This window comes from Prionailurus viverrinus, chromosome D3, assembly GCF_022837055.1.
Source record: "Prionailurus viverrinus isolate Anna chromosome D3, UM_Priviv_1.0, whole genome shotgun sequence".
In the NCBI taxonomy this organism is placed as follows: Eukaryota; Metazoa; Chordata; class Mammalia; order Carnivora; family Felidae; genus Prionailurus; species Prionailurus viverrinus.
The window spans coordinates 18,656,086-18,670,590 of NC_062572.1; the positions used below are offsets into that span (position 1 = coordinate 18,656,086).

General features: G+C 55.7%; 2 protein-coding genes across 9 annotated transcripts in view; both read left to right on the forward strand.

The window, feature by feature from the left end:
• UBE3B (ubiquitin protein ligase E3B) overlaps nt 1-5,881 on the forward strand; it is a 55,209-nt gene extending 49,328 nt beyond the window's left edge. For 5 of the 8 annotated variants that reach the window (XM_047827173.1, XM_047827172.1, XM_047827171.1 and 2 more), the window contains exon 28: nt 758-3,046. In XM_047827173.1, the coding sequence (XP_047683129.1) occupies nt 758-949 (192 nt within the window). In that variant the 3' untranslated portion in view covers nt 950-3,046. Of the gene's footprint in view, nt 1-757; nt 5,273-5,345; nt 5,458-5,744 lie in introns of those variants that run through there. The other 3 variants (XR_007145715.1, XM_047827177.1, XM_047827170.1) reach the window with 3 other exon arrangements.
• Nucleotides 3,026-6,609, forward strand: LOC125149353 (uncharacterized). The gene is made up of 3 exons (XM_047828262.1): nt 3,026-3,076; nt 5,748-5,928; nt 6,039-6,609. The coding sequence occupies exons 1-3, from the start codon at nt 3,026-3,028 to the stop codon at nt 6,509-6,511; spliced, it is 705 nt and encodes a 234-aa protein (XP_047684218.1). The 3' UTR covers nt 6,512-6,609.
• Nucleotides 6,610-14,505: the final 7,896 nt, after the last annotated feature.

Consider the following 14,505-nt stretch of genomic DNA (forward strand, 5'->3'; position numbering starts at 1 on the left):
CCTCAGATCCGGGCTGCTCTGGGGCCTGAGCTCTCCTTACTCCCTTGGGAGAAAGTACCCGGGAGCGGTTTTGGCAGCTGCCGGCCCGACCGGGGCTCCGGGTGTGAGGGGCGGTGGGAGAGAGGGGTAGGGACGCCGGCTGAGGAGTGGGCGGCACAAGCCCGAATGCCGGCCGTGCACATCCAGCACGTCGCTTCGTCTCCTCGTCTGTGCGGGAGAACGGATGCCTTTGGGGTCATCATGCTGTGTGGAAGGGGCCCTCGAAGAGTCACCAGTGAAAGGGTCTCAGCCCTCCCCTCACCACCCGCGAAACCCAGTAGCCCCTGCACGTGGCTCCCTTCAGGATGGTGCGGTCTGGGCTCCAGGTCCCTCGTGAAACACTAGCCGACCCTCAGTCCCCTTACTTAAGGAGGCTGCCCCGCTTACGGTCCTCCGTAGGCCGCCACGCTGGCAGTAGGAATCGTTCAGCCGCATTAGGCATGATTTTGTACCTCGAGTATTCTTACAGTATTCTGGCTCTTTGAAAACCGCTAGCCAGCACTTAAGCGGAAAGCCCTGTCTCTGAGCGTGTACTTAACACAGGAGTCCTTGTGCAGGACCGAGCCGCGGGGGCCGCCGTGCACTCAGCGCTCGGGGCCAGTCATGCCGCGATTGGGGGCTGGCCTCGGGCAGCAGCGTGCGCGCTCGCCGGCCCGCCGTCGTGCTCCGCCCCTGGCGCCGGGCGCCTCCCGCCCAAGGCTGTGGTGTGTGCTTGCAGGACACCGGGGACACCCTCGGCAGTGTCCTCCGGGGCTTCTTCACCATCCGCAAGCGGGAGCCAGGCGGCCGCCTGCCCACATCCTCCACCTGCTTCAACCTGCTCAAGCTGCCCAACTACAGCAGGAAGAGCGTGCTCCGCGAGAAGCTGCGCTATGCCGTCAGCATGAACACGGGCTTCGAGCTCTCCTAGCTCCCGCGCCCGCCCCCACCCTGGCCGACTCCCGGCGTCCCGGGCCCTTCGGCTCCGGGGGTAGTGGCGCCCTGGGAAAGTGACCACAAGCCAGGTGACCTCTCGCTCTCTATAGCCATGAGACTCCCCTGTGGCCTCAACAACTTGGGACGCACGTGACAACTCCACAGCATTCCCTAGGTGACACTGATGGGAAGGGCGTTGAGAATAAACCTCCAAGTTCCGCCAGCGCTGCTCCTTTTCTCCTACTTTCCGGGGGCCTGTGACGCAGAGGGCCTTCTTCTGATGGTTCGGTTTCTCGGTGAGTCTTTTCTTTCCCTAACTCTGAGCTGCGTATGAACAAGTCCCAAGAACTCCCAGGGTCCAGAGTGTTTTTCATGACACGGGCCCGAGTGCGCAAAGCCCACTACAGGTGAGACGCTCTCCTTCCGTTTCCGAAAACTCTTTACTCAGGTAAGGCCTCGCCAAGCCTCTATGCACTCGACAAAGTCTCTGCCCCTCCGGGCCACAGCAGCCTCTCTCCAGACCGCCAGGCTCACCTGCTGCCCAGGGAAGCAGAGGTGCCCGCCAGGAAGGCCGTGGAGCCCAGGAAGTTCAGGGCGCTGCCCCCACCTCGAAACCACGCATTCCACACAGCGGCAGTGCCCCTTCCCCTGTCTCGCCTCAGATGCTGTGCGCACTCAGCAGGCTGAGTGGCCAGAGGCTTCCACTGGCTTGACCCCATCTTGTGCACTCACTTTGGCATCTGGCTTTGGGGGGAAAAAATCCCTTGGCCCTTAAGAGCAACTCTGTTTCCAGAAGGCTCTGGCTGTTCCCCCAAACCTGCTGATTCCTAAGAGGGTGGCTGCCTTCTCCCCGCTGGTGTGCCCTACTTGTCTAGTAAGGAACAAGCACTAGCCAAGTTACCCAGCCTGTCCGGGCAGTGACTTTCCTCCATTGATGATAAAGTTGCAAAACAAACAAACAAAAAACCCTTGGATCTTACCGCTCATCCATCCTCAACGCAGGGAACCGGGAGCCCTTTCCCTGATGGAGGCTCAAAGGGCTGAGGAAACTCTGAGTTGGGGTTTGGGGTTTTGTTTTTTTTACTTCATTTTCTCTTCCAACCCATTATGCCCCCTCCCCCCGCCCTCATTCCCACCCCTTGTCCTGAGAACTTTAGTCTAGATCCAGGGACTTGAGACGGAGGCCGTGTCTGTGGCCTGTGTTGACAGCCATCCACCCTCACCCACCCCGTCAAGCTCCTTACGCATCCCTACCACCAAGGTAGAAGCCGGGAGTGCCTGGACCCTCCTCTGCTCTGTGGAGCCGGCTGAGGGCTGACAGCTCTCTTCCAAGCAGCAGAGCACCTTCCGGCATGCTGGTGGCAAAGCGGGCAAGACCTGTCTCCATGGCCTCCATCAGAGGGTCACAGCTGGGTACCACGTCCTGCTCGGGTTCGACCCTGGCTCTGTTAGAGCCCCTGCACTTCTGGAGAACAGAGTTTTCCTTTGATGGAAAGACGGCAAGGAATCTAAAGACAGACAGGAATTTGTTATTTAAGATTTGTTAGTAACCTCTAGATCTATGGATTTGCCACTTTAAATAACCCGACTCTCCCAAAGCTCTCCTCGGAATGCGTGCAGGTGCACTGAGCAGGTTTGTACGTTTATGCTGCGGCCCAGATTGTCCACCTGCACAAAGACGTGTGATTCCCCCTCAGCTTTTATTACCTGAGAATCCGCCAGTGTGGGACTGGGGAGAGAGTGGTTTCCAAGCACCAACGTCAACTTTATTTGTTCTTTTGATGAGGAGGGGTAGTTTGTGATTTCGTTTAAATTCTCTTCAACAGCTGGAAATATTGCACTATCTAAAACCCTGCATCTGTACGTTTATGGCTGGTGTTCGTGGACACCTCGATGGCTCTTGATGGCTCTAAAAAGTTGTGGCATTTTTTTGTCATTGTTGTTTCATAGATAACCTAGAGATTAAAACGTGATCAAAGGCTTTATTAAATTTGTACTTCGGCACATGATGGCTGTGTTCTGCTTTTTATCTGAAGGAGCGCTTTTCGACCACGTGTGTGGATAGCTCACGATGGGGCGCCTGGAGCTTAAAGGGCACGTGGGCTCCTGCAGCGGAAAGAAGGTACAAAGGAAAATGTAACAGACTCCCCAGTCTCACCCACTAAGCAGAGTCAGTAGCGGCTGACAGTGTCCTGTTTGCTTCCACTTCTGTTTTGAGAAGTAGCACACTTCAGGTAAAGCGAAGGTCGTCTTCAGCACCGCCCGGGCCCTTGCCCTCTCACCCACCTCCCAGAGGCAGCCGTCGCCCTGGAGTACATGTCTTACACACAAATGGCTAGAAGCGATAGATGTATGTCCGTTGAAAACAATCCACATAAATTCACGAGCGTGTGAGGGCAAACTTTACAGCTACGTCTGGGTCCATTCAGCTTTGCCCCCACGCTGAGGATCATCCCTGCAGGATATACAGCCGTGTCCCATTCTGTTCAGCCCAGATTTATACTCCGCAGGAAACCCATGTCAAACCTGCCCGTTTTTCCATGGTGCCTCCAGCCTCCTGTGAGTTCTCCCTGCCTGGAGCAGGGAGCCCTTGGAGGGTCTGAGCGGGAGGCTGGCCCCCTGAAATCCAGGGACTCAGGAGAGATGTCTTGAAAGCCTGGCAGCTCTTTTACAACAGTCAGAACGCCTGGGCACCCAAGAGAAATCCACGCGTGCTGGCTTTTCTCGCCTGGAGCATTTGTACCACCGGAGGGAAAGAATCCTGCCAAGCTCCCTAAACAACATCAGTAGGGTCCAGCGTGAGACACCCAGAGCCTCATTCTGTGCCAAAACATGACTTTTTTTTTTTTGAGAGTGTAGGAGCGGGAGAGAGGGGCAGAGGGAGAGAAAGAATCCCACGCAGGCTCCACACTCAGCAGAGAGCCCGACGTGGGGCCCGATCCCACGACCCCGGGACCACGACTTGAGCTAAAATCGAGAGTCGGCCGCTCCACCGACTGAGCCACCCAGGAGCCCTTAGATGAAGACGATTTTAATAACACGGCCAGAACTTGCAAGTGCCTGAGAATATTTACATGGAACGCTGGTCTCCGCAGCATTTCTGACCTAGCAGAGCCATGAGCCTATCTTTGTCCCGTTAACTTAGCAGATGTCACACTACGAAAAGTGACAGGGTCGCGAACAGACAGGTTATCTCTGAGGTTGGTTAACATGTAGATCCAGGGCTCCCTGAGGCCCCAGACTTATTTCCTGGAAAGCTCGTAGGCTGATCAGAGCAGCTGCAGAACTGTGGAAAGTGGTTGGTTTGGAGCACCGTTTCAAGAAGCAGAGCGCAGGCTCGGGACCACGGAGACGCGTGCCAACCCTGACTTCTTGCTCCATCCCAGGCTGGCCTCTGTGTGCACCTCTTCAGAGTCTCCTGTCCCCTTCAGGGGGCGTGGGGCTTAAATGAAGCAGCACGAGGCCCGCAGCCCGCTCAGTTCCTGGCACCGAGTCCGCACTCAGATGTTAGTCCTATTCCTACATTTGCCCACCTTGGCACTAGAAGGAAAGGGGACTGCCCGTGACTTGTCACTTAGGCCCCAACCCGACTTCCGGGAGCTTCCGCTGCCACCGACCGACACAGCAGGGCAGTGAGAAATCATATGGAGAAGTCTCGTCCGCAATCTCCCTCTGGAACTTCTTCAGGAATGGGGGGCAGGTGCACTCACGGAGGCCCAGACAGGATCCAAGGGTCTCTCCAGTGTTCGGAGTCGCAAGGAAGTCGCTCACTCACTGTAATCGTCAGGAGAACTAACCTTTGTTGCAAGCACGTGCTTGGATCGTGACTTGACTCCGGAGTCCGAGCTGAGCGAGTGCACTGGACAGAGCAAGGGATTTGGAGCCTCTGGAACCGGGTTCGCATCCTGGCTCTGCTGTCCACTCGCCCTGAGGCCAGGGACAAGACCCTCGGCGTCTCTGGGCTGCGCTTCCCTCTTCCATAGAATGGGCCTAGCAGCAGCCCGCACGTAGTGTGGCCCGAAAAGCCCCAGCCTGTGCCGGGCCCTCTGTGGACAGTGATACGGTGATTCACCGCTGGTGTAACTGTCCTCGTTATTTTATTCCAGAGACCTAGTTGACGCCCTCTCTGGAGTTCTGTCTTTCACACTCCGTGTGAGGAGGCATCCATAGGTGTCAGCGGGACGTGCCGAGGGGCTTCTGCCGGGCTTCACCCTCAGCCTCCGGTTTTTGGCTCCTTTGCCCGAGCCTTCGCTGTGTCCTGAGCCTTCTGCCAGATGGGCCCAGCAGCCGCATCCCCTTCGTGGCTTTCCCGGCCCTCAGCAGTTGGGTGGCCCCTGAGCCGCGGGGAGACTCAGAGACTCGGGCAGACCGGGGTCTGTGTCATTTTACAGACCCTCCGCCAAGAGAGCCAGACGGCGAGAATGCTCGGCGACCACAGGAGAGGCCCCGCAGGTGTGACCTGCTTCTCTGACCCCGGAGAAGCCTGCAGAGGAAGCCGAAAGCGTAAGTCAGACTCCAGGCTTTCCGAACGCCGTGTGCCCACGAGTCACCGAGGGGGACCCGCCTGATTCAGCGGCTCTGGGGAGCCCGGGGGCCCTCGTTCCTGACTGCCTGGTGCCGCACCGCAGACCACACTCAGGAGCAAAGGTTGGAGTGCGTGCGCCACGCACCGGGGCCCGGCGTTCAGACACGTGGGGGAAGGAGACCCTGAACTTGGCATCAAACGCTGGTTCAGGTCCGCTGAGTGACTCTGGGCAGGCCTCCAACTTCCTGAACCTTTTCTTCCTCAGCAGGAAAATCGCCCCGACAGTAACCCTCCCACTTACCTCACGGACAGCTCGCGGCTGCGGGGTCTTCCAGACACGGGTGCCAAGCCCAGCCCCGTTTCTCACTGGCCGCGGGAGCTTTGCCCGCCTCTCCCGGCCTCGCTCTCGTCCGCAAAACGGGAGTCGGACCTTACAAAGCCTCTCTGTGGTAATGGGACAAGTCACGCTCCGGGGTCGGAAGAGGGGTCGGGTGTTTTTAGGGAAAAGGGTGCCATCAGGGAAGTGTCCTTTATTCCCCCCCCCCCCCCCCCCGGAAAGAGGGTCTGCACCCCGGAGACAGGAAGGGAGGCATTCGGGACCGAGGCAGCAGCCAGACCAAAGGTGAGCTGGTGAGCCGTGGGAGGCGGACCGCATCGCACCCGGGGCAGGAGCGGGGACGCCCTCCCACAGGTGGTGTTGGCAGGAGCTCCCGTCCCCCGGGCCCTCACCCTGAGCACGGCCCGGCGCTCAGCCTTCTGCACGATTTCTTGCCCCTCCTCCTCCCAGGGACCCTGGGCACTCTGTCCGTTCTGCGGGTGCAGATGAGGTTCAAAGAGACGCATCCCCTTGCACGAGACCACGCGGCTAGAAAGCCCCAGAGGTGGGATTCGGCCCCGGGTCCATGTAATTACAAAGGGCCCCCTTCGACCTGCGTCGGCTTTGCCGCCACAGGGAACCGTCTGTGCTGGATATCCCACGGGTGGCGGGGGAGCCGGGAAGGGTTAGAAGTCATTGGGTGTGGTGTCGGTTGAGCGTCCGACTTCGGCTCAGGTCATGATCTCGCGGCTCGTGGGTTCGAGCCCCGCGTCGGGCTCCGTGCTGACACGTCGGAGCCCGGAGCCTGCTTCTGCTTCTCCCTCTCTCTCTGCCCCTGACCCACTCGCGTTCTGTCTCTCTCTCTCAAAAATAAGTAAATGTTAAAAAAAAAAAAAAGTCACTGGGTGCAAACAGAGACAGGGGGCTGCAGGAGAGGGCTCCCCCAGGGAAGACAGGGGAGCCTGAAGTTGAGGGAAAGACAGACGGGAGCGTGGGCGGGGGGGGGGGGGGGGTGGCATGGCACGTGACAAATGACGCTTTGTCCTCTTAATATATCGCCTGTTCTGGGCACTGGTACCACACACCGGGCTCCACCACCCTCTCCCCACAGGGCCTGGCCCCACTGACTCCCCGGCCCGCTTGTGTCCCTCCCAGGGTCTCTGCCCAGGGAGGGGAGCATCACCCTGTGTGGGGCAAGTGAGGGTCTGCCCGGATGGCGTTGTCACCATCACCGATGATGCCAGACGGACCCAGCAGTTGGCGGGCGTCCCAGCCAGGAGGCAGCCCCCTTGGACAGACTGCCAGAAAGTTCAGGCTTGCCTCCGTTCACCAAAAAACAGGCACACAGGCTGCGCCGGGTGCCGGGGGGCACAGTCACAAGGAATGTGGACACCACCCTGCCTTGCAGACCTCACGGTCCGGTTGGGGAAGAGGCGTAACCGATCCAAGGAAGAGATGTCTGAGCACATACCGTGATCATCCGCTCCAGTGCCACACTGTTAGGATGCCTGCTTCACGGCTGGGAAAACTGAGGTTTGGAGAAGGCAGGCCCCTTGTCCGAGGCCCTAGAGTCGGTCAGCGGCAGAGCCAAGATTCGAACCCTCATTTGCCACACTCCCAAGCCCTTACCAAGGTCTGAGCAGGCAGAAGAGGGGTGGGGGAGCCTTCCAGACAATGGGATCAAGACTGAGCGAAGCCACAGGGGCTGCTCTGTCCCTTATTCAGAGCCTTCTGCATCTGGTGCCCCATCTACCCTTGAGGGGACTGCTGGAAACAGAATTGCACCCGCTTTGCAGTGAAGGCCCTGCAGGTCTGTAAGGACTTGCTGAGGACCCCAGAGCTCTCGTCTCCTGAGTCCTGGCAAGACCAGGAGAGGTGGCTGTCTGCAGAACAGCACTGTCCCCAGCTACGGAGGTAAGAGGCTGAGTTGGATTGGGAGCGTACCCGAGCAAGGGTACCTGCTCTGCAGTTACCCTGCCTCCGCCTCGCCCCCAAAGCTCCCCAGGTGGAGACAGGATGTGGGCGTTGCGGCACCTCTTCCTTAGCTCATCGCTCCCATCCCTGCAAGCTGAACCCCTCTCCTCACCAGTTGAGCCAGAGACCCAGGGGGGACAAGGTGAAGGCCCAGAATGGCCCCTTAGTGCATCTGGGACCATGATCCATTTGGGGTTGTGGCGTCTTCTCTATGGAGGCCTTGCTCTCAGCCCCCAAACCATCTTAATAATGACAGCGAACTTGCTACTGCTTCCACAGCAATGGCCAGAGTTCCTTGGTCTTTCCTCTTGGTTTCCTGTAACAGTGGCCCCTGTTGAACCAGCCGGGTGGCCTGTCCCAGCAGGTCTGTGCTGTGAAGCTGGGAAGTTGGAGACGCCCACCTCCAGCCACCCTCACGAGGGGTTTCTATCACCTAGGGTTCTCGAGCTGCAAGTGACAGAAACCGGCTCGGCCTCATGTAGACAGAAAAGGGATTTATCGGCAGGTTTTGAGGACGGGAGACGCAGAGTTGAGCCAGAGCAAGGGCCAGGGTAGTTCAGGGTCTTCAAGAGAGGCTGAAGTCGAGCAGAGTCTTCAGGACTCGGCGGGAACGACTCCGCTCCGACCAGGAACCCATCTTTGTTCCGATCATGCCAGAATCTTCAGGGAAAATTCAGGGAGAGCAAAAAGACCCAGCAAGGCACCGATGTCACTCTTCCATTTATTCATTCAGTAAGTGTTCTCGGGCCCCTGCCATGTGCCAAGCCCTGTTCTAACTAAGCCCTAGGATACAGCCTACTTTGAGAGAGACAGACACTAATGGGAAACCCAGAAGATCGCTTATGATGTGTTGAAAACAGGACAGAGAGCCCCATGGAGATTGTATCCCAGGGGGAAAAGTAACTCCCCAAAAGGGACTTGAGGCATGGGTGTCAAGAGAAGAGGGACCCGAACATAGCAAATATCCACGGGGGGCTTCCTGTTATTGTCAGGACTTCGAAAGCCTACGCTGGCACCCAGGGCAGTGGCAAGGATTTGGATCCTGGAATTAGACTTTGGATCTGGTCCCAGCCACTTCCTTCCCAGGACCTGGGCCAAATCACCTCATCTTTCCACACCTGCAAAGCGAAGATGATCATTCGTCCCACATAGGGTCCCCAGGAAGTCAAATGAGGTCAGGCGTGCCCCATGCCTGGCATATAATGAGCATTGAATTTACTTCCCACACCAGGTGCTTGATCGCATCCTGGGTGTGGGAGTGTGGGGATGCACGTGTGCAAGGTGGCTCACCAAGCCAGGCCCTTGACATTGGGGGCTATGTCTGCTGACCCTCCAATGTATTGCATTACAGCTTAATGATTTTATTTATCTTTTTAAGGTAATCTGTACACCCAGCATGGGGCTCGAACTCACAACCCCGAGATCAAGAGTCATGTGCTCCAACGGACTGAGCCAGCTGGGTGCCCCACCATTAGCTTTAACATCCTGCATTCCTTCCTCCTTCTAGTTAAGATTTAAAAAAAAAATTTTTTTTAACATTTATTTATTTTTGGGAGACAGAGAGAGATAGAGCACAAGCAGGGGAGAAGCAGAGAGAGAGGGAGACAGAATCCAAAGCAGGCTCCAGGCTCCAAGCTGTCGGCACAGAGCCCAATGCGGAGCTCAAACTCACAGACTGCGAGATCATGACCTGAGCCGAAGTCGGATGCTCAACCAACTGAGCCACCCAGGCACCCCTTCTAGCTAGGATTTTTTAAGGTACCTTAACTACAGAACTGCCCCCTGAGTCCTCGAACCACCCTGCAAAGCACCCGGCACCAGCTGAAGAAATCCCCCTTCTAAAACACCCCGCGTTTCCCAATGGTGTGTGTGCTCTGTCGTTGCAATAGGACAGCGTGACATTGCTCAACTACAGGGGTGTTCCTAGCGGTCTTCAGTGGGAGGACATTGTAAACCAGAAACCCAAGAACATCCCCCTGAAGAAAGCGTTTGCCCCGTCTAAATGCAGCACTGCGGGGAACAGGAGGAGGGGGGACAGACCTGGTACCTAGCACCGCAGGGAGTTAACTGAGAGAAGAAACAGCTAAAGGAATGTGGCTTCTAGAAGGACAGCCCCTAGCCCTGGATCACCTGCCCGCTGGCAGGAGGAGGGGGGACGGAGATTGTGGCAGAGGTTGGGGCTGGGCTGGGGATGGGAGCTGTCACACTATTTCTCACTGGCTTTAATCTTTGCGTGCTTTGATGTGAAATGTAATTACAGATTCTGAATTACGGTGGGGGCTCATCAGGGCTGACTCATCAATTAGATTTATACGCATTCAGTTCTCGGAGATCTGTGACCCTGATGTTGTCACCTCAAAGCTCTGAGAAATCTGTCCCGCCAGCTCATCCTCTTAGGGAACTGTGGGGTCAAGAAAGCCACTTTTAGGGCCAGCTTGGAGGGACAGTCGGTCCATGTTTGGGCAGCCCAGACACAATACCTGCCTCTGAAGTCCCCATTCTTTAAAATCTGTGAGGGCCTTGGCCTAGGAATCCAGAAATGTCAAATAACATCTTTGTTCCACTACCTCCGTCGGAAGTCATGCTAACGGATTACTAACAGCTGCCAAATCTGGACCCAGCCCAGCCTCAGGCTCCTTTTTTGTTTGTTTTTTTTAATTTTTAATGTTTTATTTTTGAGACAGAGACAGAGTATGAGTGGGGAGGGGCAGAGAGAGAGAAAGAGAGGGAGACACAGAATCCGAAGCAGGCTCCAGGCTGAGCTGTCAGCACAGAGCCCGACGCGGGGCTCGAATTTGTCAACTGCAAGATCATGACCTGAGCAGAAGTCAGACACTGAATCGACTGAGCCCCCCAGGCGCCCCTCAGGCTCCTTCTTAACACAGCCTTCCGGGCAGCCCCTCCCGACCAAATGGCATATTGGCATCTCTTTCTCACCCCTGGAATAAGCCCTTCCACTGTCTCCAGAAAAGGTAATTGGGAAGCGAAGCTGGGTTTTGCTACCGAAGGCCCAGGTGGAGTGCTGGTTTGTGCCACTTGGCTGACTGTGGCACATTGGATTCATCGCTGTACCCGACGGGGCGCCAGTTTGTCCAAATGAAGTTAGGGTGATAATCCACGGTGAAAATCCATCTAAGATGATAAATACGGATGTTCTTTGTCTACTCTCAAACCCCAGGCAAGTTAAAGATGCAGCAGCCGACAGAGGAGAAAGAAGGATGCCAGCGTCCTCGGCATCCTGTGGAAAGCTGGTGTGATCACCTTCCGGGGGCAATCCTCAGTGGGGCCGTGATCATTTTTCTTCCCTCCTCTGTTGCCCTAGAACCGAAGCCAACCCTCCACATTCAGGCTGCCCAGGAACTGCACTCCAGACAGCCGGCTGTCTCCAGCAGAACGACCAGGGGCATGTTCTCCAGGCTTCTAGAGTTCGGAGGGGCCCCATGGCTCTGGCTACCGGAGGGAAGCCTACCCTGGCTCCAAGCATCCCGAGAGAGGTAGATGATTTATGACAGGCATGGAAAGCATTTGTCCGTTTCTTTTCTCTTTGGCAGTCATGTTTATTACACAAGTAAGCCTTTGTCAAATCCAACCCAAACTCATTGTTCAAAAAAAAAAAAAAATCCAGACAAACAACAATTAAAGTTAAAACCACCCATAATCCCATGATTTAGAGGTATTTTGTTTTTAATGTTTATTTTTGAGAGAGAGAGAGAGAGAGAGAGAGTGTGTGTGTGTGAGCAGGGGAGGAACAGAGAGAGAGGGAGACACAGAATCCGAAGCAGGCTCCAGGCTCTGAGCTGTCAGCACAGAGCCCGACGCAGGGCTCGAACTCACGAACCTTGAGATCATGACCTGAGCCGAAGTCAGACACTCAACCGACTGAGCCACCCAGGTGCCCCTTAGAGGTAAGTATTACTAACACATGGGACAGATCCTTGCATTTTTTCCTGTGGTGTATACACACACATGCATTTCTTTTCCAGGAATTAGGTCGTTCTATATATACTATTTTACAACTTGTTTTTTTTTCACTTAAAAGTTTTCTCTTTTCCACAGTAATAAATATATAGACACAATCAATGTCAGTCGTTTTGTATTTCCTTCTTTTTTTTTTTTTTTTTTTTGAGAGAGAGGGTGCAAGTGAGCAAGGGGCAGAGAGAGAGAGAGAAAGAGAAGCAGGACTCACCTGGGGCTCGTGTTCACCTAAAGTGGGTCTCGTGCTCACCCAACGCAGGACTTGAACTCACGGACCACCCACGCACCCAGCTTTGTGTTTCCTATAGCCTCTTATTGTTAACTATTTTCCCTGTTTAGCAATTAGCTTCCTATTGTTAGACACGGTGTCCAGTTTTTCACTGTAATGGGCAGCACTGCCCTGAAAAATCCCGATGGCTCCGCCAACGTATCTATTTCCTTTGGAGAAATTCTCGGACGCAGAATCCATAAGGACGTACGTTTCTAGGACTTTCATGTGCACTGCCAAATTGCCCTCCTGAAAGGTCGTCCTATCTCCAATTCCCCCAGCAGTGGAGAGTCCGCTTCTGTCTCCCCGCTGAAGTCTGCAGGTGGAGAGCCACAGGCTCGGAACTGTCTCCAGCTGCTGGGTCCTGCGGCCGGACCCCTGAGGATCCTCAGAAACAAGTTCTTCCTCTCCCACTGGGCAACCCCAAGCGCCCGACAGAGAGTGTGTGGCCAGGAGGGGACAGGGTCCTGGTGCCACCTGGCCCGGCCACTCACAGACACCACCCCTCTCTCCTCCACGGACGCGCCCAGATGCCTTTTCTCGAGGCGGGCTGCCCACACCTTGTGACGGGACAGCGAGCTTTTGAGCTATCATCAACCTTATTTCCCTCTACAGCTCCTACGGAGTTAACAGATGTACGCACGTCTGAGGCAGTCATGCGGCAAGAGACTTTGGGGCCAATCCTTCCCGTTTTGACAGTGTGTAATCGAGGTGAAGCCATAAATTTTATAAACAAGAATAAACGACCCTTAGCAACATATGTCTGCTCGACCCTTCCAAGGTGATCGTAAATAAAGGCACCTGCTGGCTGGAGGAAGGATGTGGGCGCTGCAGATGGCCGGCGATGAGGGCCGAAGGATCTGTGCCTTGGGAGCATCTGGTGGGGGACAGGTCACCCAGCCACCCCCAGGTGCTGAGTCAGCTAGACGCCTTTCCACCATTTATTCGACCACTTCTCCGGGCCATCTTTGCCTCTATGCCTCCCAGGCCGATGCCTGCTTCTCACCCTTTCCCAGAGAGGTAGCTTGTAGCAGGTGTGGTTGGGGCCCCTCCCCCAGGGTTTATGATACCCTCTTCTCCTCCCCTCCCCTCCCCTACTTAGCTGTCAATCACTGCCCCAAGGTGGCCCCTGAAAACTGGGGTTCTTGTCCTGGCTCTGCTGCTGCCCACAGGGAGGCCTCGGGTGGCATGAGTCACCGTGGAGAGGTTCAAGAACGTGCTGGAGGTAGACAGACCCAAGTTCAAATCCGAGTTTGGCCTCTTCTTGCTGCGTGACACTGGCCAAAGTGCTGTCTCCCTGTGCCCAGGTTTCTGTGTCTGCATCTGAAACAAAGATACAAATATGTACCTGTGTGGGGGGTGGCGTGGCGGGGGCATGTGCTAAGCGCACACGGAAGCTGCTCTGGTATCGCTCAATAGAGCAGCCCTCCTGTTGCTCGAGAAGAGCTCTGTAAATGTCAGCTGTTTGTGATGATACCATTATAACCATCATCATTGCCGCAGCAGGTGCTGTGTGACTCTGAGCAGGCGACTTCACCTCTCTGAGCCTCAGTTTCCTTAGACCTGTGAAATGGGGAGAATGTGTACACGCCTCACGGGGTTCCGAGAAATGAGACACGTCCATGCGGTCGAGCATTGAGGGAACGGTAGCCATGGTGCTGAGAGGCTGTAGAGCCCCGATGTAGAGCCCGGCTCCACCTCCTGGAGCCATATGACCTTGGGAAAGCCCTTTCTCCTCTCCACGCCTCAGTTTTTCCGCCTGTAATTTGGACATGACGGTAATGTTAACAGTACCACGTGCAGGGGCTGTTGAAAGAATTAAACGAAAGGTTGCCTGTAAAGTGCTTAGGAGGCCTGGACACAATCAGTACTCAATTTGCGGTCGTTATTGATATTGACCTACTAATACTTACGCGTGTCTCGACCTCAGTTTCTTCATCTGTGAAATGGGAGCAATGATCTCTCTGATCCCTTTCGGCTCTCATTGCTCTGTGACTGAGTACCTCTCCCTTTCAGTCGGGCATGGTGTCCCTGGAGCCATGGCCCTTGGTCTGACTGGGACTAGCACCCCCTGGAGCACACCTGTGTCCCTCCAGCCTCAGCAAGTCCAAACCACCCGGAGGCGCTGCTCGGTGGTGTTCTGCGCTTCACCCAGGCCTGAGCTACTTGAAAGTGCTTAGAAAAGGAGAAGACGCAATTCAACAGTAAGCTACTTTTTTTTTTTTTTTTTTTTTTGGATATAGCCGCTGCTGTGTGCTGAGCCCGTTGACTTATTCCCCGAACCCTCGGAAATTGAATCATCCCCAGTCATAAAAGGTGAAGACTGAGGGGCCGCCGCCTGGGTGGCTCAGTCGGTTAGGTGTCTGACTTCGGCTCGGGTCACCATCTTGTGGTTCACGAGTTCAAGCCCCGCATCAGTCTCTGCTGCCAGCGCTAAGCCTGCTTCGGGCCCTCTGTTCCCCTTGCTCTGTGCCCCTCCCCCGCTTGTGCATG